The 25866-nt window shown below is 41.4% G+C and overlaps 1 protein-coding gene across 1 annotated transcript in view; it reads right to left on the bottom strand.

Annotated features, from left to right (window-relative positions):
• Nucleotides 1-731: 731 nt before the first annotated feature.
• Nucleotides 732-25866, bottom strand: part of THEMIS (thymocyte selection associated) — a 79388-nt gene continuing 54253 nt past the window's right edge. The window contains exons 5-7 of the mRNA XM_059831480.1: nt 11147-11300; nt 1191-1353; nt 732-759 (exon numbers count right to left, since the gene is read on the bottom strand). Of these exons, the coding sequence (XP_059687463.1) occupies nt 732-759; nt 1191-1353; nt 11147-11300 (345 nt within the window). The remainder of the gene's footprint in view (nt 760-1190; nt 1354-11146; nt 11301-25866) is intronic.

The raw sequence follows: 25866 nt of genomic DNA, 5'->3' as shown, positions 1-25866 counted from the left end.
TGAAACTGTGCTTTTCCATTAATGCTTATAGTCAAAAGGACTATTTTAGTCAAAAGAGAGTTTAATTATCTCTTTCTCTACTTTACGCGACAGAGCAAGTCCCTGTCCTCAGTGACATGTGGACTGAGGAAGTAATGCATTATATGAAACTCCCTACTTCGTTTCATTTTTCAGTCTTTCCTGTAACTTTGGAGTTTCTGTGGCTGTGAGCAGGGGAAGAGATGGCCGCACAGATACCACACACTGCCCTGGATGTCATGTTTCTGAAGGGTTTCAGCATTTCAGAAAAAAATAAGAGCTTATTTCAGATTCAATATACTGTTTAACTCAAATAGAATAGAAACGTTGCATGCCATTTTAAAATAAACACAAAGTACATTTTGAAATAAAATACCACTTCATAATAAAATAATTTTTTAAATCTCTGAAACACAACATTTCAAGTTTTGCTGGGTTTTCAGGGTTTTATCTTAACAAGAGAAGCAATTCAGCCAAATCAAGTGAAATTCATAGAAGGTTCAGCTCTGAGTTAAAGGAGCTGGGCTTACACAATTTCACTCAGCTCTAGAAAAAAAGTCTAATCTGTGTTTAGCTGGAAACGATGCTTGGAGCTTTTCAGAAGCAAAGGCCCTCTTCACTAGCACATTAAGTCTCTGCAGACTTCCAGAGCAAAACCTCGAGGATTTAGTGAAAACACAGATAATTCCTGAAAGCTTTTTAAGAGATAAACCTTAGTTATGCACAACAAGGCATCTACTTCTAAAAAGAGGAAAAGAATTACATTTAGAGTACTATAATTTGTTACAGTGAACTGGCACAAATCAGAAAAATTAGACAGGCTTTCAGATACATAGCCTTTCTCTAGGTTTCTGTGTGTTTTTGTAAGGATAACTGTTGGTCTAATTAAGGTTTTGTCTCTACCTGTAAGCCTCATCTTGCCTGTGCACATCTATCACCAGAACAACAATAGGTACCACTTTGACAAAGGTGACATCACTAAGAGTGACAGAGTGTCACAGGTGGCAGCTCAGAGGTGCCCTTCTTGCATTAGTCACAGGACATTGGGGGCAACAGTGGCAGCTCCCAGGGGAAACCCTCCCTCATTTTGGGGAGTGAAGGTTAGGAGCCAGTCTGAAAAATCACTCTACTACAGTTGTGTGCATCCATAAGTGATTATAGGTCACACTCACCTTCTTTCTTCAGAGAGTGCATGCTTATTTCTAACAGTGGTGTCTTGAAATACTTTTCGTATGTTTTCAATTATGTTTTCATCCACATAGTCGTAGTTGTGCTCTTCTTCCTCTTCCTCTTCCTCTTCTGCCTCACACTTTCCAAGTGCCTTATTTGTTAGACCTGAGCAATTAGCAAAAAAGAACTGTAAGGAAATGGAAGACTCTGCCTTTGCCCCTTGCCCAAAAGCAAAAAAAAAAGCAAGCAATGTTCTCCTCACTTTTCTCATTTTCATAGAGATCTTAAACAACTTGCTCAAGTTTCTGAACAATATCTGTAGCAGATCAAGGATGAAACCCAGCTGAGCATTTTATAAGAGAGTCTTCACTTTTAAGAATCCCTATTTCAGTTTTTTGGCATAATACTTGTACCTCAAAGTCTGTGGGCAAACAAGATAATCCACTCCCTGCTAGCAGTCCACAGATAACTCTAAGGTTTATTCAAATAGTTAAAAAGTGTGATCACTGACAGCATAAAAGCAGGCAGATAAAATTGTCTGCTCTATCAAGAGAAGAGCAGTCCACTTGCCACGTGCAGCACGTACCATCCCTGTTGCAGATGTGCTCCCATGCTCTTGTGTTTCATTGCCTGAAGAGATGAGCCCCTGCAGCTAGGAAACTGTGGTGTTACTTTGGGGTTTCCTAGAGCTAAAACCCTCAGTTTCTTCTTATTTAGAAGGTGGTATAACAAACAAAGATGCAGGCTTGAAAGTAGCTTGAGGTTAGAATTTTGAAGTGCTTTTCTTTACATCCACCTAGACCAGCCTGGGGCAATACTGAGGACAAACCTTCCAAAAAGCAGCAGCCTTTTCCCACAAGGGCAGAGACCCTCACAGGAGGCCTCTTTGCAGCTCCAGCACTTGGGCAGGCTCTGCTCTGAATCTTGGCACAGCAACAGCTTCACATTACAGCTCACACCAGCGAGCTACAGGCTACTGCCAGAAGACCCCAGGGTCTCCTCCCCTGCCCGGGTGGTCCTACCGCTTTCCTGGGGCTAGAGGTAGCTCCGCAAGACACATGGGACCAGTGGTCACATAGAGCAGGACCCCACGAGGATCAGTCACTGAGTGCCCCACATGCCCCCTTCTAGAGCCACCACATCTCTTGGCCAAGGCTGCAGTGGGGAAGAGCGGGCAGCAGCAGGACAAGGCAGGGCTGAGGCAGCAGCACAGGAGGTCCCCCCCTGAGGAGCAGCTCACCCTTGGGGTTCGCCAGGGAGCCTCACATTTAATGGAGCTGAGAGGATACTGTGTTTCTAAAGCAAAAAGTTTCACCTGAAATGGCAAAACGGTGTGAAACGCTGCTTTTGGTACCGCTGTTCCTGTTTAGTTAATTTGCTATAACATAACCTGAAACAATCTGTGAGAGTGCACAAGGCCTCACAGCCTATCGGATCTCCCAGTGAGGCTCTGCTTGTCAAACAGGTTCTTCTTTACGGGACTGAGCTTCTCAAATGAGAATCCTCCCACGCTTATCCTTGCGACCACTGCGTTCCCTCCCCTTCACCAAGAAAATAGCTGTATCCTCTCTCGGTGGGCTCCCAGCCCCACTTGTGACTTGTGTTCCTCCTGAGACTCTCCAGGGCTGAGGCGTTTCTCCCTGAAAAACCGGGCAGGACTCATTTCTTTCTGAAGTTGTGATCCTCTACTTTACAGATTTTTAAGGCCAGAAATAACCATTAAGTTAATCAAGAAGCTGTCTGGCCACAGCAGCACAGAGTTTATCACAGACCAATTCACTCACAAGTCCCCCTGCTACTTTTTAGGAATGAGTAAATTAGCAAAGTATTTCCAGATCTAAGGATCAAAAGGAAAAAAAACGCAAAGCCCCAAACCTATGATGAGAAATTTAATGAAGATCTCACTCACACCTGTGGCCAGTATCTTGTTAATAAGCATTTCCAGGTTTGTAGTTCATTTGCAAGTTGGCTGTGTTTGATATCCGTAAAACTAAACTAATGAATAAAACAGGCACCGAAAGAATAAGCTAATCCCTGTGATTCAGCAAGGGAAATATTGTTTGTGCGCTTAGACTTGCTAATACGGATATAAAGTACAGATTGCTCACGGATGGCATAGCTAGACTTTCTTCTTTCTCAAACACATGCAAACAAAATGATACGCTTCTAAGCAAGACAGCTCAAGGAGAAAGGAAATTAATGTCATCAGACCAGACTAAATCACAGCTGTCCTCAGTCCCAAACCTGTGTAGGATGTCCTCTGAAATGTATATATTTACACTTCAATAAAGCATTAAGCAATGAATGGGAAAAGCTGAACGATCCCAAGGGAATTTTGAACAGTGAAATCAATGCAGTGTGCTTCCCTGTTTGAAAAAATACCTATTAGCCTCAACACTGAATTACTGAATCAGATACACCATCTCAGCCTGCTAAGAAAACAAGGCTTATGTCATCGTGCTCTCCATCCATCCATCCATCCATCCATCCATCCATCTGTCAATCTCTTCACTACTTTTAAAAGTTTTTTTGCCAATTTCAGTCAGATTTGAAAAGGGGACAGAAGTCTCAGCGTGGTTACAAAAGCGAGTGTTCAATTAGTTCCTCTGTTGAAAGAAAAGCATGCAGAACACAGCTGTTATACACTCCATTTGGCAGCAGACAGCAGGATAAATCAGCGTGTGCATATTGGTTGGCCGCTCAACACACACATAGCTCCAGACCTGCTCTTTTTCATTTGATAGAAGTGCCATAAGGAGAGTTTTGGTTATTATCAGGGAAGGGGGAGAGGAGCAGTAGGGGACAACAGACCTGAATACTTATTAAACCAAATTGCATTAATTCTGCTCTTCCTGGAACAATTTGTATAATTACATTTGCTGTTATAGTGGAAGGGTAGTGCTCTGCAGACTGAAGATTTCCATCTATCTCACTTGTATCCTCGAGTGGGTAGGTTTTGGGGTTTTTTTCCTCGCAATATACTTGCTGTTTTTTTTCACAAATTTCAAGGTCACAAATAGTTGTCATAACTCTCCATTCTGGCCTCCTTCAAAATGTAGGCAAAAGAAGTAACCCAACCCATCAGGGCCCTTGCTTGAATGAAGCCAGTGCTAGAAACCCCAACTCATGTGCATACAAAGCTGCACAACTAAATGTCCCTGGCCGTGACCATAACACAGTTATATAGCTTTGGTAAATATCTCAGTTCAGGATTTATGCTGCATAAATCAACATTCAATGACATAATAACATTTAGTGTTCATTTATGCCTAACTTGAAAACAATAGTTGTGAACTATTATGTGCCATAATATTGTGAACTAAACATAGTAGAACCACATCCTTGTTTCTGCACATCACTGAAGTGAAGATACACAGAACTGAAGGCATTTGCATAAGCCAAATGTATAAACAGTAGCATTTTATTTGCTGTGGGCCTGGTTGTGATGCTCCTCACCACTGATGAGAACTAATTCCTCAGGGAGTGCTACTGAAAGCTATTCAGTGATAGCAGAATCAGAGTCCATAAAACTAATGGACTGTTCCTTGAGCTGCTATCCATCAACCATTCCTTCCCGTGATGATGCAGCATATCTTTAAAAACTGTTAAGTGTCACAATCAAAATATTTCATATGTGCTGTAGGGTTACAATTCATGTATGGGTAATGTTTATCTTCCTCTGGAATCTACTAACCCATTGTCTGGAAAAGTTTAATCTTAAATTTAATTTCTTTAAAAATCTGAAATTTCCTGAAAGAGGCATCTGTTGCCCTCTTTCACTGTCCTTTTATTTTTTAATGTTCTTCTTCGTCACTTCTTTTCTAGTCTGTCTTGCTGGTTTTATTGAATTCTTACAAATGCTAATTTCCACTGTTGCACTACTGCCTCTTTTTGTTAACTAAATCCTCAGTGTATCAACAACTCTTACAGATGAGAAACAGTTACCACGAGTTTTAAACAATCGCGTATTTCAGGCCACATCATACCTTCCTGCAAGAGGGTAAGGAGGAGGGCTCAGGGCACCACCACACACCCCCCAGACTTCTAGCTGCTGCTCTGCACAGGGCTGGTGGAGCAGAGCCGGACAACGCTGCCAGAGCCCGGGAGAGGTGACTCATGCAAAGTCCCCTTTAGTTACCCTGCACCTAACAGCGCAGTGCCTCCTCCTTGCAACCACTTCTACAAGATCCTGCCTGGAACCTCTGCGTATTATTGCAATTAAAATCAGTCACATCTAATAAAGGAGGGAAACAGGTAAGGATTCAGAGCCTATGCCTTCTCTCCCCTGCTGTACAACAAGTAGAGTTTGGTTAAGAAGAAAGCCGATTGAAAATATTTAAATAATAATTTACTAAATTGTACGTGTCATCCTATGAAATGATGTGATCTCCTTATTTTAAGTCATTTTCTTACCTTTTTTTAAACTCGTCTCAGAAGATGTGTCAGCCAAGAATAAGTTTTGTGTTCACAGCCCAAAAACCAGGAAAAAGAGTCCAATTATTTTTTAAAAGATACTTACAGGACCATAGAAGCCAAAGGATCTAGTAACAGTTTTGCCTTAATCAAAGACTGAGCTAAAGTATGGATGCTGGAGAGAGTTGTCATACATGTGCACAGTGAAGGATTCCTAATTCATATTGCTTATCCCTATGTGCCTACTTTAGAACGCTAGTGTGAAATCCCTGGGACATCACCGAAGAAAGAAGAGCTTTATTCAGAATAATTAAGAATTCCATCTTTTGCTTTAAGGTTTTGGGGATATTATGTTTAATTCATTTTAGTATTTGGTTTAGAGCACAGCCCCATAACCAAATGTATTGCCCTAACTGATGGGACAGCAAGCTACAGCACAGGGGCAGAGATTTCATAAACCATCTTCATTGCCAAATTTAGTAGATGTTGTACGTGTATCCTAAATTGCAATCAGAAGGCCCCTTCCTTTTTTTCTTTCTCCAGCCCACTAGCCTCCTAAATCAAGTGCCTAAAGTCAGAATACATAAATACCTTCCCTAAAATGTCCTGACATCAATAAACAAAATCAACATAAACACTTTTTTATTGCAGGCTGTAACAATTCCGGAAACCTAAGCCATGAGCAAGAAGATTAGGTAATGTTTTAGAAACTCCACTTAGAATAAATTTCAAGGTTAAAGAAAAACTGATACAGCAGATTTCTGATGAGAGTTATTATCCTGCAGATATTGCTACTATTTCTAATGAATTTGAACTCAGTCAAATATAAGAAAATAAGAAAATATCTTTAGGGGCCAATTCAGGTTTAATTGCAACAGAGGAAAAAGGTTCAATTTCTTAGAAACAAAGATAACAAATCCTATCTTTATTAGTATGAACTCTGTAAGGCAAGACAATAGAGGCTTTAAAAGTGAAAGAAAAACATGTTGCTTTTCTTTTCGGAACTATCTGGCCTTTGGTAAGAAATAGTAATTGTCTCTGTAAATGGTTTTTTTGAGAGCACAGATTCAACATCCTTATTAGGAATTTGAAACAGGTTGGTGCTTTGGGGGGTGACTTAACATTCATCAGTAGAAGTTTAAAGATTAGTCAGTGAATGGTGCATTTCCTCCCACTCAAAACCCACATGAGTGTGTCTCTGTTATTAGTCTTGACATATTTTTCCAATCCATTATCTTGTGAATTAGCAGAGCAGAGTATACTCTCTGGAACAGGCAAGCTTGCTGCACGCACCAGTGGACTCCTGGGGATCCCTTGGCTGGCCAGGAAGAATCACTATATCATCTAATCCAACCTCCTGTATAATTCTGCAGTTATCTTTGAATTAAACCCAATAATTTTGGGCTATACTAACACACATCTTTCAGAAAAACCTTTAGCTTTGATTTGGGTATGTCAGCATACAATCCATCACTGCTCTTTGGTCTACGCTGAATCTGCCTGGCTCCAACTTTTAACTCACATTATACTCAAATTTAGACAAAGTTTGTACAGGGATATACTCAAGGCAATTAAACAAGAAGCAATTTCTTAGCCTTGTAAAAGAAGAAACATTATGATATTGCCTCTTGATTTTCTATGTGTGTACTAAACAGAGGTACTAGGAATTTGTTTGAAAACCCTCAGTAACAAAGGCTATTCTTTATCTGAACTTCTGTGAGTAGTCTAAGCTAATACAGTACATAGGATGAACTTAAAATTAATTAATTGCAGCTTTCTTGAGGAATGAGGCAGGACACATATGATCAATATGCTCTGAAATCAGAAACACGGCTAAGAACTGGGCCAGCTGGGAAGAGTTAGTGCTGTGAATCTTTGCAGGACCAGAGGCAAGCAAGCCTTCAGCAGCCCTAACACCACTTTTTCTTTAATACTCTTGGCCGTACACCTAGGGCTACTTCCAAGGCACAGGTCTCTAGCCATAAACTCAGGGAAGAAGGTAGGAAAAAACTGAACTTGATTGATACCTAAAGTTTAAAAGAAATGCGTGTACTGGAAGCAGGAAGAAATAAGTCAGTAATCTACTATTATGATTGATGCGTGGGTCACAACCAGCGGATAAGAAAACTGCTTTCACAGAAGGGATACCACAACAAAGGCTGGCATTTTAATGGAAGGAAGGCCAAAGGAAATAGAGCAATAACAGCTAAGAGACAATAATTTAAAACTTGAAAAATTTGAAAAACTCCCTAGAAAAAACCTTCTTCTCAGTTAGAGTGTTTCAGGACTAAAAACAAATGGACAATTGGCTAAGAAAAACAGACTTGTGCTCAAATGTGAAAAACAGTAAATAAAAAATCAAGTGCTCTTGGAGATTCTGAAAAAGGTTTATCAAGGACATATAAATAAGGCTCAATGGGATGGACAAAAGGCTAATGCTACTGGCCCAGAATGAATAGAGAGAAGGCAGGCAGACTCCAACTGAGGCAGATGAGACAGCCAGCACCATTGCCTTGTTTCACTGCAGTGCTGACGCATGTTCAGTAGAAGGTCCAAATCAAGAACCTTTGCAAAAAGTCCAAGTCAGTTTTCTAGTGTCCAAAACTGCAAACTGCGTGAGCTAACAAGAAGAGTGAGCAGCATGAAGGAGAAGGCAGAAACTTTGCTGGTAGCTAACAGAGGTAGCCCTCTGCTTAGGGACAGGTGAAGAGCCTGCTGAGAGCTTCTGGGTCAGGATTAGCAGACAAACCGACATGGGCGATGGTATTGTGGGTATCTGCTACAGACATTGAGATTCATTAATGACATGGATGATGGGACAGAGTGTACCCTCAGTAAGTCTGCAGATGATACAAAACGGGAAGGAGTGGCTGAGATGGTTGTGCTGCTATTCAGAGGGACCTGGACAGGATGGGGGACTGGACAGGGAGGAATCTCATGAAGTTCAGTGAAGGAAAACACAAGGTCTTGCACCTGGAGAAGAATAACCCCATGCACCACTACAGGCTGTGGCTTACTGTCTGGAAAGCAGCTTTGCAGCAAACACCAGGGGGTCCTGGCAGACAAGCTGACCATGAGCCAGCAATGTGCCCTTGTGGGAAAGAAGTCCAACAACCTCCTGGGCTGCATTAGGCAAGGAGGTGCCAGCAGAGATCCCTACCCCTCTGCTCAGCACTGGTGAGAGCACACCTTGAGTTCTGGGTCCAGGTCTGTGATCCCCAGTACAAGAGGTACATGAACATTCTGGAGTGAGTCTGGCAAATGGCCATGAAGATGATTAAGGGACTGGAGCATCTGAAATAGAAAAGGAGGCTGAGAGGGCTGGGACTGTTCAGCCTGGTGAAGAGAAAGCTCAGGGAGGATCTTATCGCTGGGTATAAATGCCTGATGGGAGGATGTGAAGAATCACAGAATCACAGAATCACTAAGGTTGGAAAAGACCTGTAAGATCATCAAGTCCAACCATCAACCAAAAAAAACCACCACCATGCCCATTAAGCCATGTCCCACAATGCCTCATCCACACGTTCCTTGAATTCCTCCAGGGAGGGTGACTCCACCACTTCCCTGGGCAGCCTGTTCCAGTGTTTCACCACTCTCTCAGTAAAGAACTTTTTCCTAATATCCAGCCTGAACCTCCCCTGGCGCAACTTGAGGCCATTTCCTCTTGTCCTGTCACTCGTCACTTGGGAGAAGAGGCCAACACCCACCTCTCTGCAACCCGGAGCCAGACTCATCTCAGTGGTGTCTGGTGACAAAAGAAACAGAAGCAGTAACAAATACGTTCACAGTAGGAAGATGGTTCCTATACAAAGAATGGAAAGACTTGGCCACCTCCCAGTCCTGTTATTGAGCTGAAGCCTTAGTAACGGTAGCTCCAAACTTCTTTTCTCAGCCAAGGGATGTCAATTTAGAAACTACTGCAAAGTTCCTGTAAGAGGCACAGGAAGCGGCTGTACGACACTGCTTCTCGCTGCACAAACTGAGTGGCTGCATTGAGAAAAATCTGAAAAATCTTGACTGTAAAACCACTATGTGATTTTAGCCTGTGTGGCTTTCCCTGCCTGTAAGGAGTCTAACGCCATCAAGTAAAGCACCCACACGAGCACTGACTCCTATGCTTATGAACAAGCCAGCCCTCAGCATAAATTTTAGGCCTGGCTTACTTCAGTAAGGATGCTTTGGTCATGTTTTCTTCAGGTGCGTCCCCCCTGCTTCCCATGCCTGCCTCACCCCACAGAGACTAACCCATGCAAGTGATCCAGCTGATCCCTGTAGCATGGACAGCAGTTTTCAAAGTCAAGCCCCAGTGATTTGCAGGTAGTTCCCTTGGCACAAAAGAGTACAATATTAACCCATCTTGGTATTAATTTTTTGCCGGGGTTTAAACAGAAGATACCGTCCTTTGTAGCTGCTGATATGGAAACTTCATGATTTTACCCCTATAAAATCTAATTAAATCATTAAGCAGTGACAAAATGGAGCCTGCAGGGAGATTTTTCAAAGCCACAAAATAACAAATTTGGGATTATCTTTCAAAGCAGCCAGATAACCAAAATACCTTTCAAAAACCAGGCCCCAAATAATCAACTTCCACAGCAATAAGGTTTAGTGAATATTCAACATGCCACAGCAATTCTTCACTATAAAAGTGTTTATGTTGCATTTGGAAGTTTCAATAGCAGAGTTTCAAATAGGCAGTCCTTTTTAGGAGTCTCACACACTGAATGACAAGACAATAAAGAGAAACTTTATGTAAAGTTCTTATATTGATATCAATTATCAGTTAACAAATGTTGTGAGGATGAGTATTTGTGCTTTAGTCTTCCAAGTGTTCCAATGTTGTAATTAATGTGATGTGTTCATATTTCAGATATAACCTGTGACTGACAGATTAATGAAATCTATTGAATTTTTTATATTAACTGCAAAGTCTTTTGGATTTGTCCTCTTATCACTAGCTTCTCAACTTCAATAGGTTTCCTTTCTGAAAAGGGAAAAACTTGAAAGAAAAGTAGAAAAACTAACCAGCTATGAAAAATGCTTGGGAAATCCAAGCAAATAATGACTTGAAAAATAATTATTGGTCAAGTACTTTTCTCAGCATTATATTTTTCTTTTTTTTTTTCATTTCCAAAATGCAAAAATGTGAGTTGAAGACATCTTCATATCTTAATGTAAATTGCTTGCTCATCTTTAATACCTGTTGGAATAATACCAGCATTTTTTATAACAGATAATGTGTAAGCATCATCCTAAAGCAAAAGGAAAGCACATCTTTTCCACACGTCTGTTCTTAAAAACTACTGAATATTCATGCGGCAGTGTCAAACAGAGTTTACTACCATGCTGCTGTTGAGAGCTTGGATGAATTTGCCTTACAGCATTTATGGAGGAAGAACAGAAATATTCACTTTTCATCTATTTTGACTAAACCACAGATTCCAAGTGAAATCACACAAGATAATCCTGTATGTAAATTATTTATCAGGGCTGGGGTTAAGCTTTGTTATGTTAATAACTCAAACCATAAAGCTTAACTGACCTTTAATCACACTGGTTTCCACTAATGTAGCTTTCCCAGTCATGTCCTTCTTATTCTCACGATGCACCAAATCATTTTGACAACTAACTTGTAATTCCGAAACATTGGCAGCTTGATTTGAGCACAATTTCTTGGTGGTGTCTACACAGAAATTCTGAAATTACATAGAAGAGCACATTGACTTTACATGTAAATTGTTACTCCAAACTGGATGCTTTCAGAGATGTGACACATAAAAGCAACAGTCTTTGGGTTACTTCTGTGAATTTTAACCACAAATCTTCTGTTTGCCAAAGTAAGTCATCAATCGTGTTTACCATAATGCTTGTCTTTGAGGCATGTACATCACAAAATAACATGACCAGAAGGCACTCTAAGTGAAGAACCTTTAATACATATCTCCAGTCTTTCTTTTCTTTTTTTTTGGATATATGGAGTCATGCAAACACAAGGAGGGAGATTTATGTACCCCTTTTTGTTGATACAGATTTCTTTCTGATCCACTTTGTTATATCGATCGTTCATTTAATGAGTTCCGTTACATATTACATCACAAATTCATATAAAGTCTGACATTCAATTACATTTATTCAGTAGCATTAATAGCATAGTGAGTATAGTCAGATGATAGGAACAGGCAATTATGGAGTAATTAATTATAGTGTTATTACGTTGCAGAAAGTAAGTTATATGGCTGCAATACTTGCACCCCTTGAAATTTAGGCTTGATATATACTTTTCCATAATTCTGGTTTTTGGTGTTTTTTTAATTCTGAGGTATTTATGTCATAAATACTTTCATTCAAATACATATTTTTCATCTGTGTAAATGAGTTAATTAAAAGTGTCAAAAAGTATATCTTCAGTGAAGCTATACAGTAGCTGCAGTGCAGGTACAGTCCAATTGCAATCCTTATACCAGAGAGTATATATTTTCGAAAAATAATCAGTATAGATTTTCTGTTCAAAATCGAAAGTATATTTTCCTCAGCAATGAAAAAGCCCATCCTATTCAGAGTGAGAAGGTCTTGCTGGTAAAATTGACAGTAAGTACACATTAATAGTGTCTGATCTTTTCAGAATCAACCCACAATTTGCGAAAGCACAACATAAGCCTACATTGTATGACAATCTGCCCCTTTTAAAAAAAGATAGCAGCTAGCAACAAGAAAGTCACTGGTAATTGAAACAGGAAATTTGAGAGAGTATATTAAGAAAAACAGATGAGGATGAAATCCATAAAACATATAGACAATTTCCCTCAGTGAGTGGGTCATGATGTGACATAAGTGGAAGACCCTTATTTTTCAGTTAAAGGAATCTACGGTAGTTTTCTCCATTTTCTAAAATAAACACTGCAAGCTCAATCTGCAGGGGTTGTCTGAGTTACAGTATCCAATGCAAGTTTGTGCAGTACAGGCTGTACAATGCAGACTAGCGCTCTCCTTGGTTGCAAAAGAGTCTCTGAGGTCAAGCAAAGCTTTAAACAGTGGTGCAATTCACAAAAACCTCAGGGATTTGTACCAAAAGAAATACAGCTGGGAAATATTTTGCAAAGAGGACAGAAATGTCAGAAGTTCTTCACAGCAGAGAATTAAAGTAACCCAATGGAAAAGACACCGTTCAAATTAGGACGATGCTCGGCTGGTGTATTGTGGAGTGGCTTCACTGAGGTTACAGGACCTTTGTCTTTCTTTCACCAACAGAGTGTGGCCTTTCTTTGATCTCCAGTTCTTTTCTCGATCATCTGCACCTAAAGATGCCTATATGCACCACCTGTTTGTTGCCAGTCTGGCCCAGCAATATGAACACACACTTTGCAGGTAGTTATTCAGAAATGTCCATCTTCTGCTCGCTTAAATAACCATTTTTCAAAGCTGTCACTAAACTTGTCCTATCCTCAGTATCAGTCATACCTGTTTATCACAAATGAAAGGTCTTGGGAAGGGCAGGGAAACATTATTATTCATAGGCAGATTCTTCCTGTGTTCAAGTTATTTGGCACACTTAGCACACAGAAAGCTTTCACTTAAAAGTCAGCTTTCAGGTGGAAACCTGAAATTTAGGGAACCTTAATTTAACATAGACATTAAAAGAAAAATTGGTTTTTTAAATCATGAATTCTCTTATTTTCTAGTCAGCTCCTTATTTAACATATTAATCCTAGCAATCAATATCATGAATGAGTATGTTCAGATTATTTATTTTGCATTGCCTTAACTAACTAAAACAAGACTTGGTATCAAAACAGAAAGATCCCCTTGTTAAGAAGAAGTTTGTGCTAATCTTATCAGTCACCAGCAAAACCACACACTGTGAAACAGTGGTTACCTGGGGCACCCTGCAAACAAATTAAAATATGCAGAACTCAAACATTTAAAAACAAACAGGATTACACAAACTGGATTGTCACTTCACTATATGCTGAAATCTGATATCGCTTTAACATTCTTAATAGCACTATAGGTAACAATTTTACTAAAGACCAACAGAGATAAGACCTTTTTTTAAACTATACAAGAATGAAGTCTTTCAAATAGTAGGCAGGCTTAACAGCACAGGGTTTCCATCTACATGGAGTCATTTTTCCACTAATTTAAAGAAGTCAACATATCAGCCATGGTTTTCAGTACTGTTACTGCCAGAAGAAACACTAATTCAGTTAAAAACTCATGATCTGAATCACAATCATTTGTTATAACAGCCTACACATGAGGAAACCCCAAATCTCGGCATTTGGAAAATCCAACCAACAGCTGCAAGTGCATGAACTAAAAATTTTACTCCAATGGCTAAGCATTGCCCATTACATCTCCAGGTTACCTCATTGTCCAGAAATAACTCAGAAGACAAAGCACAAAGCTGTAAAGGTAAGGTAGCAAAAGACTCTGCAGTTCCTTTCAGGAAACAGGAGGTGTTACATCAAACAGGATACAAAAGCGTGTGAGAGGTAAGGCGAGAACTAAAGGGCTGGAGACATATCACTTTAGTAAGAACAGAAGTTTCAGCATTCTGCAGAAGTTGTAAGTGAGTGCAGAGCTTATCTAAGATGCATGAACCGAAAACACTGCAGTAGCAAACTGAGTTTCAGAATGAATGGTTTGAATTAATTTCCCTTGATTACCTGAAGAGCTTGAAGCACTGCATTGGTGTGCATGTGTGCATGAGCTCACTTCAACAAGCAAGGTTTCCCTCCGCTTGCCCGCGCCAGAAGCAGTGAAATCTGACAGCAGTTCTTATTCTTATGAATGGCACTGCACAAATAGTAACGCTTTGCATATCTACAGCCCCAGTCACTCAAAACCTGTTCCAAAAATGCCAATTTTCCCTGCAATTTAAGCACATGCTCCAAGGTGCATTCTCCTCTGACTTACTGGGCTATTAACAGTTGTCTCCCTGTGAATATTTCTTTCATCGCTGTGTCTAATTGCTTTTTGAACTCATTTACATTTCTGATATCAACATCATGTGGCAATGAGTTCCAGCATTTACTTCTGCATTGTGTAAAATTTCCTTTGGGTTGGTTTTTTGTTTACTGTCATACCTTGTAGTTTCATGCTGTTGCTGTAATCCCTTTCTGTTCATTTTCTCACTGCATTCAGGCTTTTACTCTTTTTCTTGAGTCACCTCTTCTTCAGGCTGAAGAGTTTCTAGTCTATTTAATCTTTCCTCTTACAGACAAATTGTAATCCATGATGCACCAGTTCCTGAAATTCCTGCTTCTTTGCAAGATACAATCCGAAACTACTGAAGGTAGTCCATATACCACACATACTTCAGACATCAGTATTTGGTCACAACTACGCAGCAAGCCAAGAAAATAGCAGAGGGTTCTTACAATTGAAAAAGAAGCCACAAAACCTCAGAGAGGCCCAGTAAAACTAGTGTAACCCGTGAGACAAAACAGCTTTTAAAGCAAGCAAGAAAAAAAAAAAGGCTGTTAAATCTGTTTATAAAAAAAGAAAATAATACCTGTGTTCATAATACGCATTATTGTTTTGGTTGCTTTTCTCCTTTTTTATTTTTAAAGGAAAGAAAGTCTCAACAGCATCTAGAACATTCAGAGTAAAGAAGGAGAAACAACATTTGTTTAAAGTACAGAAAAATGTGGGAGTGAATATGAAACCAACAGCTGTCATAGTCTCTGAAAATGCTGTGAGAGATGTAGTGGCATAAACCAATCTGACAAAACGATGCTTTTCGAGATAGAAAGTCAAGCTGTTATATGATTACAAATGACTCTAGTGAAGAGGAGTACTCATTTGTCAGAGCAATCAGTGCTGGACATGGCACTACACCTTTGGAGTACAGTTATTATGAGTCACCTATGCCAGTAGATACAGCTCATAAACCTTTTACTGCAATCTTTAAAGACAGCTTGGAGTGCCACTCTTTGCTGCCTTCAGAAACTCAAGCCAAAGCTCTAGATACATATCTTTGCTTTGGTATATACTGCACGGGTATATTTATCTGTAAAATGCTTAATTGCTGCACGCACCTTTCCACCAGAAAAAAAGCTGTATACGTAGAATGAAAGTGTGATGAATGATTTTGCAGTCCAAACACATTTCACTGTTTCCAGACAAAAAAGACAATTTATCCCCGCAAGCTACAAATGAAGATTCCGTACGAAAGAGAGTCACACAGCACTGTATTCATGGGGAAGCCCAAACCAGCCTGAATAAAACTTCAGCTTTCAATATTTTGGATAATGTTTTAAGGAAATTATGAGAGGGGGTTAGAGAGAGACATATCAGTCTAAGTGAGACAGGGTATTCACAGTTGCTGATTTATAGTGAAGACTTCATGAGTTTCAGAGCAACCTACAGAATGACAACCATTTGCCATTTTGCTCCAACCTTCATTATAGCTGCATGATATTTTGCAGGGACAGGTTGGAACGGCGGTGAATCAGAGAAGAATCACAGGTATCAATACAGAGCCAGGGTAAGTGCTATCACAGTCAGAGCCTTAGACCATCCTGAAACACAGATCTGAATTATTTTCTGGTTTTCAAGAGCGTAAACTGGAGTAACTACGTTCTGGAGTAACTACATTGGTCAGATTTACACCAATGTTAGTCAAAATAAAATTTCACCCACTGTCTGACTACAAGTAGGAACGGGTACTTCCACCTAAGGGATGGGAAACACAAATGCAAATAATGGGAATACACACATGGAAAGGGCTGACACCTCTCAGGAAATTTGCATTATCATGGCAGACAGTTAGGACTGATTTATTCCACTTGAAAGGAAAAAATTACCTTTAGATTATTACTCATTCATATCCCTAGGTAGCCTTCTTGCATGATCTACTGGCAAGCCAACTTATCTTGCACATCAAGGTAATTTTTGCAAGGGCACAGTCTACCCATAGTTAAGGGTACTGACAAGGGTCTGTGATTTTGCAGTGAAGAATTTTAACAGTCTTCCTCATTGCACTGATTCCAGTACATGATATCAAGCCTTCATTTTCCACAGTCCATTGGAGTGTGGAAAAGGAGAAGAGCTAGTTAGAAGATGCTTCAGAAAGGCCGTGGGCAATAAAGAGGATCCTCATTTAGCCTCATTAACATACAGGACGGGAGCACTTTGGAGAATTATTATTTGCCTGCAGAACTCATAAGGTACTATAAACTACAGATGAACTATTTTTGCCAAAGAAGGGGTCAAGGTTGTATCATTTCAAAGACGGGAACAAAATTACATTAGTTCGTGAGTTCTTCTCTGCCTAAAAGGGACACGAAACATCTGAGAAATTAAGTTTTTTTGATCAGCATTCAAGCTCTTAACAGGTTTCTCCCTCACAAGGTACTTTCTCTACATGCCTACAAGATCACGATTAATGTAACTTTCATTGCCAGCAGTCTGGGTTTTCCCAAGGATTAAAAAGGGGGGAGCTATGTAATAAAGTCATGATAGATTGTAGGCAGATGCCACTGTAGGGTCCTTCTTAGGGTTCAAACAAGGTATTTTAAAAGTGATTATGTTCCTAACGGTAGGGACAGAATTAGTTAATCCTTGTTCAGAGCTTGAATAAGAATATTTGGATTTAAAAACCAAAACAGAGCAGAAAGTCACGATCTAGCTATATCCATTTCTACAAAAATAGAAGCAAATAACGTATTGAACCGAACGGTCTTAGAGAAATGGCCGGCACGCGGACCCTTCTGCGTTTTGCCCGACACGCAGCCTATCTGCGAGCTTGAACGCACATTCCGACGACGTACTGACTAAAAAAGAAGAAACGGCGAAGGAAGCGGCAGTTCCGTACGCACAGAGCAAGCTGTTCTCTTTCGGGGGGTCTCGGCTGGGGTGGGGCGGGCCCTTCGGCCGCGGGGCGGGCGCTGGCGGTGGGAAGGCGCGCCGGGCACCGCTAGATGGCGGTATCCCCCGCCTTATCCCCGCGGCGCCGCCCGGCCTTCCCGCGGGAAACCTGCTGGCGAGGGCTCACCCTTCAACGGGAAAAGGACGGGGCCGAGCTCGGCCTGCCAACTCCCGTCTGACAAAGATTGCTCCTGCTGGCCCACCCCTTTCCCCCCGTTTGAAACCACAGCACAAGAAATTTCTCGGTTGCCTCTGGGACTAGGCGGAAAGAAAATGTTCTTGATCAGATTTGATGATTCCTCGGGGCAACGATACGTGGTGAAATGTTAAAATCTGATCATTAAAGAGGCTGAGGTTTAATAATCTGGGGGGGAGTAGCAAACGGGGCGGGGGGGAAGGGATCCAGCCAACAGGATGGCCTTTAAAGAGGGGCTGTTTTATGTGCATGGTACGCACTTTTCACGGAAATTTCATGAGGACTTTAAGGAGGCAATTGAAAACTGCCACTTCCCGCAGTCCAGGTAAATATTCTACAGCTGATTGAGACAAAACAAGTTGCCTTATGGTAGCAATAAAAACCATGCAAGAGTGTACTGCTACTACATTCTACTAAAATTCTTTGCTTGCTCCAGAAATTCAGAGCCCCAAGCTTTTTGTTCTTAATCCAATGACTTTCACGTACTCATTCACTGCTCACAGTACTCATTTAATCATTTATTGTTGAATGAGACCTTTTTCTTTTCCAAAATGTGCCCCAGAATAGTACAGAGTACGTCTCAAGAGACTTAAAATGAAGCTTTGCTACTAAAGGGTCTTTTATGTCAATGGGTAACTAGAGCTGTCAGCCTCTTTTCCCAGACATTTTTCTCCTGCGCTGTGTGTATACAAGCAAAAGAGAACAGAAAATGATGCTGGGCACCCTTGAGTGGCCTGGGACCAAACAATGCTGTATTAGCCAGCACAAAATCACCAGGCTTACACCTTCAGCTATTACTGTTACAAATCAAAAAGGGTATTTTAAAATCTTTTTTAGCAATAGTTAAAATGCAAAATACAGAAGTGTATAATGCCCTCCCCACCCCATCTCTTTCCTCTTCTCTCCCTGCTAAATACATAAAGGGGAGAGCGCTTATTGCCCAGAGCCTCAGAGCAGAGAACAGTTTTTTCAACTTTACTGTAACGTATATGGTGTTAGCATTACATTTATTTTTGCAGATATGTCTTTATCTTAAGGCCTGTTTTTTTCTGAGTACTTAGTCTTAAACAGCAGGTTTTTTATTCTACACACTGTGCAGTGAAAGGTAAGTATTTTCTGCATTTTACATGCTGGCAAATTGAAATGTGCTCTTTTCCACATAGCTTCAAGAAGTGGGTAAGAACCAGTGAGGTCCCCTCAGCTGTCACCTTTCTTTACACCCTGCCTCTTCACCCTGCCTTCGCTGCCAGGGGCACTGCCTGCCTGCCCAGCCCAGCGATTGCAGCCACACTTGGGAGCGCTCAGCTACAGAAATTAGGCCTGGGCTGTCTCAGATTGGGCAATGAAACGCAGTTAGTAGCCACCTGTGAAAATTCTGGTTTCCATGGCACTCACGGTGTGAGAAGGCAACCATGAACTGAAGCGACAAGAGGACTCTGTTGTTCAATGCCTTAACCCCAAGGCAGGCTTTGCTCTTCTCCTGGGCTACTCATCTACTAAGTGCTGAGGTTCTTGGGAGAAAAAAAGGTGTTCTAAAGATGTAAATTATTAAGATCTGCTTCTGTATTACAAATACATCTCACCTCGGCAAATGCAAGTGCTTGTTTGTTCAAAGACTATGAAATGTTGTATTTTGTGAAATCACCACTTAAGCAGAAGATGCGAATTCTTCTCATTTATCTTAATGGGACATTAACTGGAAATTTAATTACAAGGGAGAGCTAATTATCTGCAGGTTTGCCAAACTGCAGATGGAATCTACTCAGCAGAATGAAATCTGAATGCTGAAGCCGATGCAAACATAAGTGGCGTTTAGTGTGGGGAAGATTTGAACTGAAACCAAATGAAAAGAAGAACAAAATTTCCTGTAACTCCTGACACAGAATCTCAAATGAGGCACCCCTCGCTGCACCATTGCCCCAGCTGTCTCTCCCACAGTCCTCAGCTCTTCTCTGCCCCTAAAAAATGAAATAACAGCCACACTGGTTCAGGGCAAAATACATCTCACTCAGTTTCTTTGCCATTGCCCTAAGCAGACACCAAGGAAGAGTAAGGATAGAACATGGCGATCTGCTACCTTCAAATACACTCTCAGCCTCTTACTATTTTCAGTTCAGGGAATTTCCTGACTTGGACGTGGTTTGTCTATTAGTAACACTCAAAGGGTCTCCCTTCCAAATATTTGTCCAGCCTCCCCTTGAACTCCTGATCCACTTCCAGCCTTGATCTGGCTCCCCTTGGTCTGAATGTATCCTGCCCTGTTTCCTCTAATTGTGGCCCTGCAGAGAGTGGGGAGGGGGAGGAGGGAGGGGGCAAGATTTTTAAAAAAAATTATTTTCAAGTTCTTACTGCTGTCCTGCCCTTCCTAGCATGAGTCTGCAAGTCCAGCTGCAGAGCTCACACTGTGCTTCCTCTCACTGCATGACAGAAAATGCTGTGCGTGGCAGACAGCAGTCTCAGGAAAGCAGCAGGACACCGCGTTGGTAGGAATTAAATACTTCGGACCAGATTCGGATCTCAGAAACCAGGTGTAAATCTGGAGTCACTCTCTGCAGTTCAGGAGCGTTACTCTGGATTCACTCAGTCATGGCTTCTTTTTTTTCAAAATCATCTGGTTTCCAGACTACAGTGGGGACTGTAACAGCAGGAGCGAAAGGAAAAATGGATTATTTTATTAGTAAAATGCATTCCTGTTCTAACAGATATTTCTGCAACAGTTGGATCCCTTCAAGAATTTTGCCTTTTCACACACGTATACACATATAAATGTACGCAGACGTACGAGTATATAAATATTTCAGCTTGCCCACTGGAAGCCAGTCTGTTTTGGCAGAAAGAAACTATTCTGCCCCATTTTCAATTCCCTCTTTGTTCTATATTCTCTGACATAACTTCGAAGCTCTGACACTGAATTAACTTGCAGTTGTGTTAAACTGCACACTGGTGGTTAGCAAACCTGGCCAAGTCACTGGGGGTTTCGGTTTGTTGTCAATACTGAAAAATGCCCTGGGGAGGAGGTGGATTCTTCCTCATCAGAAAGAACATTCGCATCTTGGAACTTCTGGCAAATTGGGAAGTGCCTACGCCCCAGAAAAGATTCAATTCTAATTACAAGTACTTACCAAAACTATTAAAAGGGGACTTTTTAGTCTGTTTCTGTCTGTTGGCAGTTTAGATTCTGAATTTCCTCAACTCGGCGTGGGGAACAGGAAGCAACGGGAGGGAAGGCTTGCAAGGGCGTTTGCTCCCTGGTTTCAAAATGAAACCACATAATACAATGTGCCCACTTCTGCCTCCTGTCCCCCTCCCTGAAGCACCCTCCCCCCTGGGCACTGGAGATGGCTGGAGCTACGGGAGGTCTGAGAGCTCTCCCCGGGTCATCTCCATGGCAAATGGCAGGCTGTGGTCATCAGCTCACTTCAGAGGAAGGCTGTAGATTCAAACCCCGAGCTGCCTCAAGACCAAGCTGTGAGGATGAGAATTAAGTGTCCTCCTCTGCTCATAACTGTTTTCCAGCGCTTTTGCTATATCCACTCCATTTCTAGGTTCTCTCCAGAGGGTTGGGTTTGTAGGACAGACTTGGCACTCCAGCGGTCTTCAGAGCTATGCCTCTGTGGCATTTATAAGGCCTTTTAAGCTCATTCAAAAAGAGACAGGTGAGAAGAGGAGATCTGTACAAACCCCAACCTGTTCTTTCTCAGATCAGTGGTAAAAATTGGCTTGCAGAAAAACAGCTGGAAAGCCACCCTAGTAAGCAGCATGGAAAACAGTGGTGGTAGTACTTCGCTCATACACTAAGAAATGTCGAATAGCAGAATAAGGTTCATATCCAGTCATTTTACATCGTTTTGTGGAAGTCAAGGCCTGTAACATACATGTTCATATTAATGCATAATGACTTAGTTCATAGGACACAGATGGATGTGCCATACCACAGGCTTCTTCCAACACAGCACCACTGTGCTTTGCCTCCTATATCTTCTTCCCGGCGGTTACGTGGCAATTATGTGTTTTCTTCCCTTGCAGTGACTGTGATGGTGTCCTTGACACTCATTTCTGTTACTCCTAAAGGAACTATTCTGGAGACAGTAGTTTCTCATTTTCAATGTATTCTGTTTATTTAGGATACTATTAAAAAGATGAGCATAAAAATGTACCCACCATCTGTACCGCAGAACTATGGCTGAAGTTATAGCTAAAGTAAAATACAGGTAAACTAAAATTCTTCCAGTATTGCCTCTTAAAATTATACTGCCTTTCACACTGAAACTGGAGCTAAATCAGATGAGAAAGGATTAAACACAATCTAAACCTGAAATTGTTTCACAACTACAAAACACGTAAAATAATGGAAAAACTGTATATGGGACAGAAGAAAGAGGAAGTCAGTTAGGAAAGAGAAGGTTTTTCTTTTACACAATTCCTCAAAGTTATTTCAGCTGGGAAATAAATCACATATTATTTTTGTGAACGTGAGCGCGCTTGTGTAAACCACATACACTATTACATCATCTAAATGCATATACTATTCCATGTTTGGAATTGAACATTTCAGAAAGGGAGCGGAAAATGGACCTCCAAACTGTTCATCACCTCCTCCTCCTCCCTCCATCCCTTACATATTTGTATTGTATGATGGTAAGCAGCACGCCTAGAAAGGAAACAACGTGGAGTCTTGTCAGATATGACACACTCCCTCCCCCAGCTCGTGGTGAAAAGTGAAGGCTATGTTTGCTGCGAGGGACTGCCAAGGCGGGATCTCAGAGTGTGCAAGATCTCTTCAGCAGGTCTGTGAGGACACATGCCAGCAACTCAGGTGGACTGGCTGAAGTGATGTGGTGTGCTGTCATTTTTCAGCCTGCTACTCCAAGCCGTTGTATTATTGCTCTTGAAGAGGATCAGGGACCTATGGTTTAAGCTCTTAGGGGAGCTATCAGAACTGGGCTGTGGAACCATCCATTCATGAACGGTGGGCAATGCCACCTTGGGCCTTCATGGCTACTGCTACTGCAGAACCTTGGTTCAAACTCCCTCTGCAGGAGTTTGGAGTGGATCAGTAAAGGCACAGTCCTTTGCAAGCAGATAACAAACCCGCAGAGGAGTTTTGAGCTATAGCCAGTCTTCAGCCTGCATCACTTGATTTTTCTAGACTGCCTGGCTCAAGATAGCATGCCCAGTGGTGAGACATGAGAGGGTAGCCCTGACTGGTAAGTTGAAACAGGACAACTCCTACCCACTGCCAAGGAAGTTAAGACAGTCTTGAAGGTATAAGCAATATGTCTTCATTGCTCTGATCTTTTGGATGTATCATACATGACAGGCAGGTACTTCCAGTTGAGACAAAAGGCCTGGGTGAATCACATGCTGAATATAAGGTCTGTATTTGATGATCTTGTTAGTGTTCTCACACAGCCCTTGGGGGATATCAGTCTTCAAGCTTAGAGGAAGGACCAAAAGATCTCTTTCATTTTCAGTCCCTGGGTCAGTCTCTTGATTATGTTCTCAGTGCATGGCATTATCAGGATCCACCTTGTCTCCTGGTGAGCTCCCCTGGCACTGATGATGAGACCGACAAAACTCTGTTCAAATCAAACAGATTTCAGCAAACCGGTTGCCACAGCCTGTTTTACATGCACAGTCATGCTCCCAGTCACCTGCCTTGAGCAGACGGCTTATTTGTAGTCCACCTACCAGTGACAATGTTCTTACCACATCTATGGTAGCTTGGATGCGAACAGTCCATTAATATTAATGCTGTGCAAGTATAATTAAGAGAATTGTGCTTTTACAGGAGCCAACACCTGTGGTTTATTTTTGTTGGACACAGAAAGGTCTGTGATAGAATCTTTTAAGGTATTTAAATATTTAGGTGATTTTTAGACCTTTAAGGCAAATTTTATTCTCAGTCCGACAGCATGCTTGACAAATAGGTCTCCTTTCACTGCTTCTCTTTCTGATATGGGACAATTTCTGCATTATAGAATGATACTTCAGCTGTAATAACAGTTGGCTTGCTTGGGTTAAAAATAGGAGAATTGGGATTTCATTACACCAAAGGCTTTTTCTTACGTCTGTTCACTGAATGTAGTAGCTCAAAAGGAGAGCATGAAATTTCAGCCATGTTAAGTATGCATTTGTCTTCAAAACTAACGATACCCCAATAATACCTCGGTTGTTAGTTCCACCATTCTGCAGATGACACTAATGATTATACCATCCTGAAAGTGGATGCTGCTTCTCCCCAGTTCACATTCATTTATATTCAGAGTATGTCCAACTTTTTCAAATATTGTCTGAACTTTGCATACGGTCTCAATGTACTAAACCAGGCCTTTAAAACCACTTGTTCAATATTTTTCTGGAAGACCCTATGTGCAGAAGACATTCTAAATGATAAGTATCTGCATTTCCTGACCAAAATAATGAAATAAATAATTCCTATACAACATTTACAAAGCCCAAGAAAACATCCACATTGGTGGGTTTTTAAGCACCATTGCAGCTGACCAATGCATTAAACAGCTGTTGGCGTGGATAGTCCTGCTGTGTCTGTGCCTAGACTGTTAAATTCTGAGCTGTCAGGGCAACCACGTACATCTTCAGAAGGCTTTGCCACAATGACCACAGATATACACCAGACAGAAGATTCTTTGAGCAAATATATAATTGCTCGGTGGACAATGCTTCAAGCTATTGGCAAGAAAGCGCTTCTCAGTTTGCTCTGAGGACAAAGAGCTGTGTAACTCTCATGAGTTTGATCACATAGGACTGCGTTGGTTTCTTCAGTCCACTGAACTACCTTGGGAATTTGGAAAAGGTTTTATTTCTGCAGCCTAAAATGTGATCTCATTCAGTCTTTGAACCAACCTTAATTGTTCATTTGCTTTTCAGTTCAGCAGCCAGCCTTTAAAAATATAACGCTGTCTTCTGCTGAGGCTTCATGCTCAACATTCAGATGGTCAGCCAGGTCTTTTCTTCTGGTGTGAATACTTTCTTCTCAGGAGATGGAAACTGAGATGACCCCAAGCAAGCTCACAGAACGTTTTAAAAGAGATTATTATGACATCAATCTTGTGCCAGTCTTGAGAGGTAATATTTGTAGTCCTATTACCTGCACAAGAAAGACGACTTTCTCACTCTTACCAACAGCAAGTAGTTCAAACTAGACCTCCCCTCAATAGTATGTGTCACACGTCAGATTATTAGTAGAGCTTTCACACCCCACGTCGCAGAGGAGCTTATAAGCAGTGTCGCAGGCTGGTCTCCTTGGCCTACCAACTCAGCTCTTGTGCTTCAGCTCCAGGAGCAAAAAGGACTGTGTGTCTGATCAAACTGGTAGCCTTGTCAGGACTTTTTTTTCTCGGCTGAAATGACTGCCGATCTCCAACCTCCCCTCATTTCCTTCATCTTGTTTACAAAATGGTGGCAGGCAGGAGAGGAGGAGACCTGCCTCCCGGCTGAAGTGGCAGGAGCCAGCTGTGAGAAGGCATTTCTCTCTCCAGAGCTGTTCTCTTCTGTGTCTTTCACCAAAAACACAGACTGTGGAAGTATGGTGCTGTAGAGGGGCACGACATTGAGCAGATGCAATGGCGCCGGAGAGGCTGGGCTGTCTCCCAGCCGTGCCCTTGGCCAGCTACCGTGAGCAGATCAGGACTGCTGTAGATCATGCAAACAAAGAGGCATGTGGCAGAAGTGAAGTCGTCTGAGCTGAAACAAAATGGCAAACCTGAAATGACCCTGGCCAAGCTGCAGGAAGATGAGGTGGCCGGTTCTTGTTTCAAGCTGGTTGAAAAACAGCTTGCTGAGAGTTTAAGGAAAGCAACACAAATTTCAAAAGCATTTGGCTCGTTTTGGCTATTGTTGTCTTCTTGCCCCAGTGAGAAACAGATTAATGCAAGAAAAATATCTAATCAGCTGGAATAAATTAGTCTATTAAAATCAGTGTGTGTCCTCATGTGAGTGCAGCTATACACATGCGTAAGTGTTTATAGGAGCAGAGCCTTAGAGGCTTTGACCCTGCCAACACATTCACACATATTTAAGTTTACTACAGTGAACAATCCCATTTGGCAAATGGAAAAATCTCACCGTGGTATTGTACAAGCCTGAGAGTTGGCAAGATCAGTGCCTTGGACTCAATGTTTTCTACAGCAAAGCTCATTTTTGGCACTAAGGAAATGATAGAATGCGGTTGA

This window comes from Gavia stellata, chromosome 2, assembly GCF_030936135.1.
Source record: "Gavia stellata isolate bGavSte3 chromosome 2, bGavSte3.hap2, whole genome shotgun sequence".
NCBI classification, from domain to species: domain Eukaryota; kingdom Metazoa; phylum Chordata; class Aves; order Gaviiformes; family Gaviidae; genus Gavia; species Gavia stellata.
Note: the sequence above shows the minus strand (reverse complement) of the source record. Positions and strands in the feature narration are given on the sequence as shown.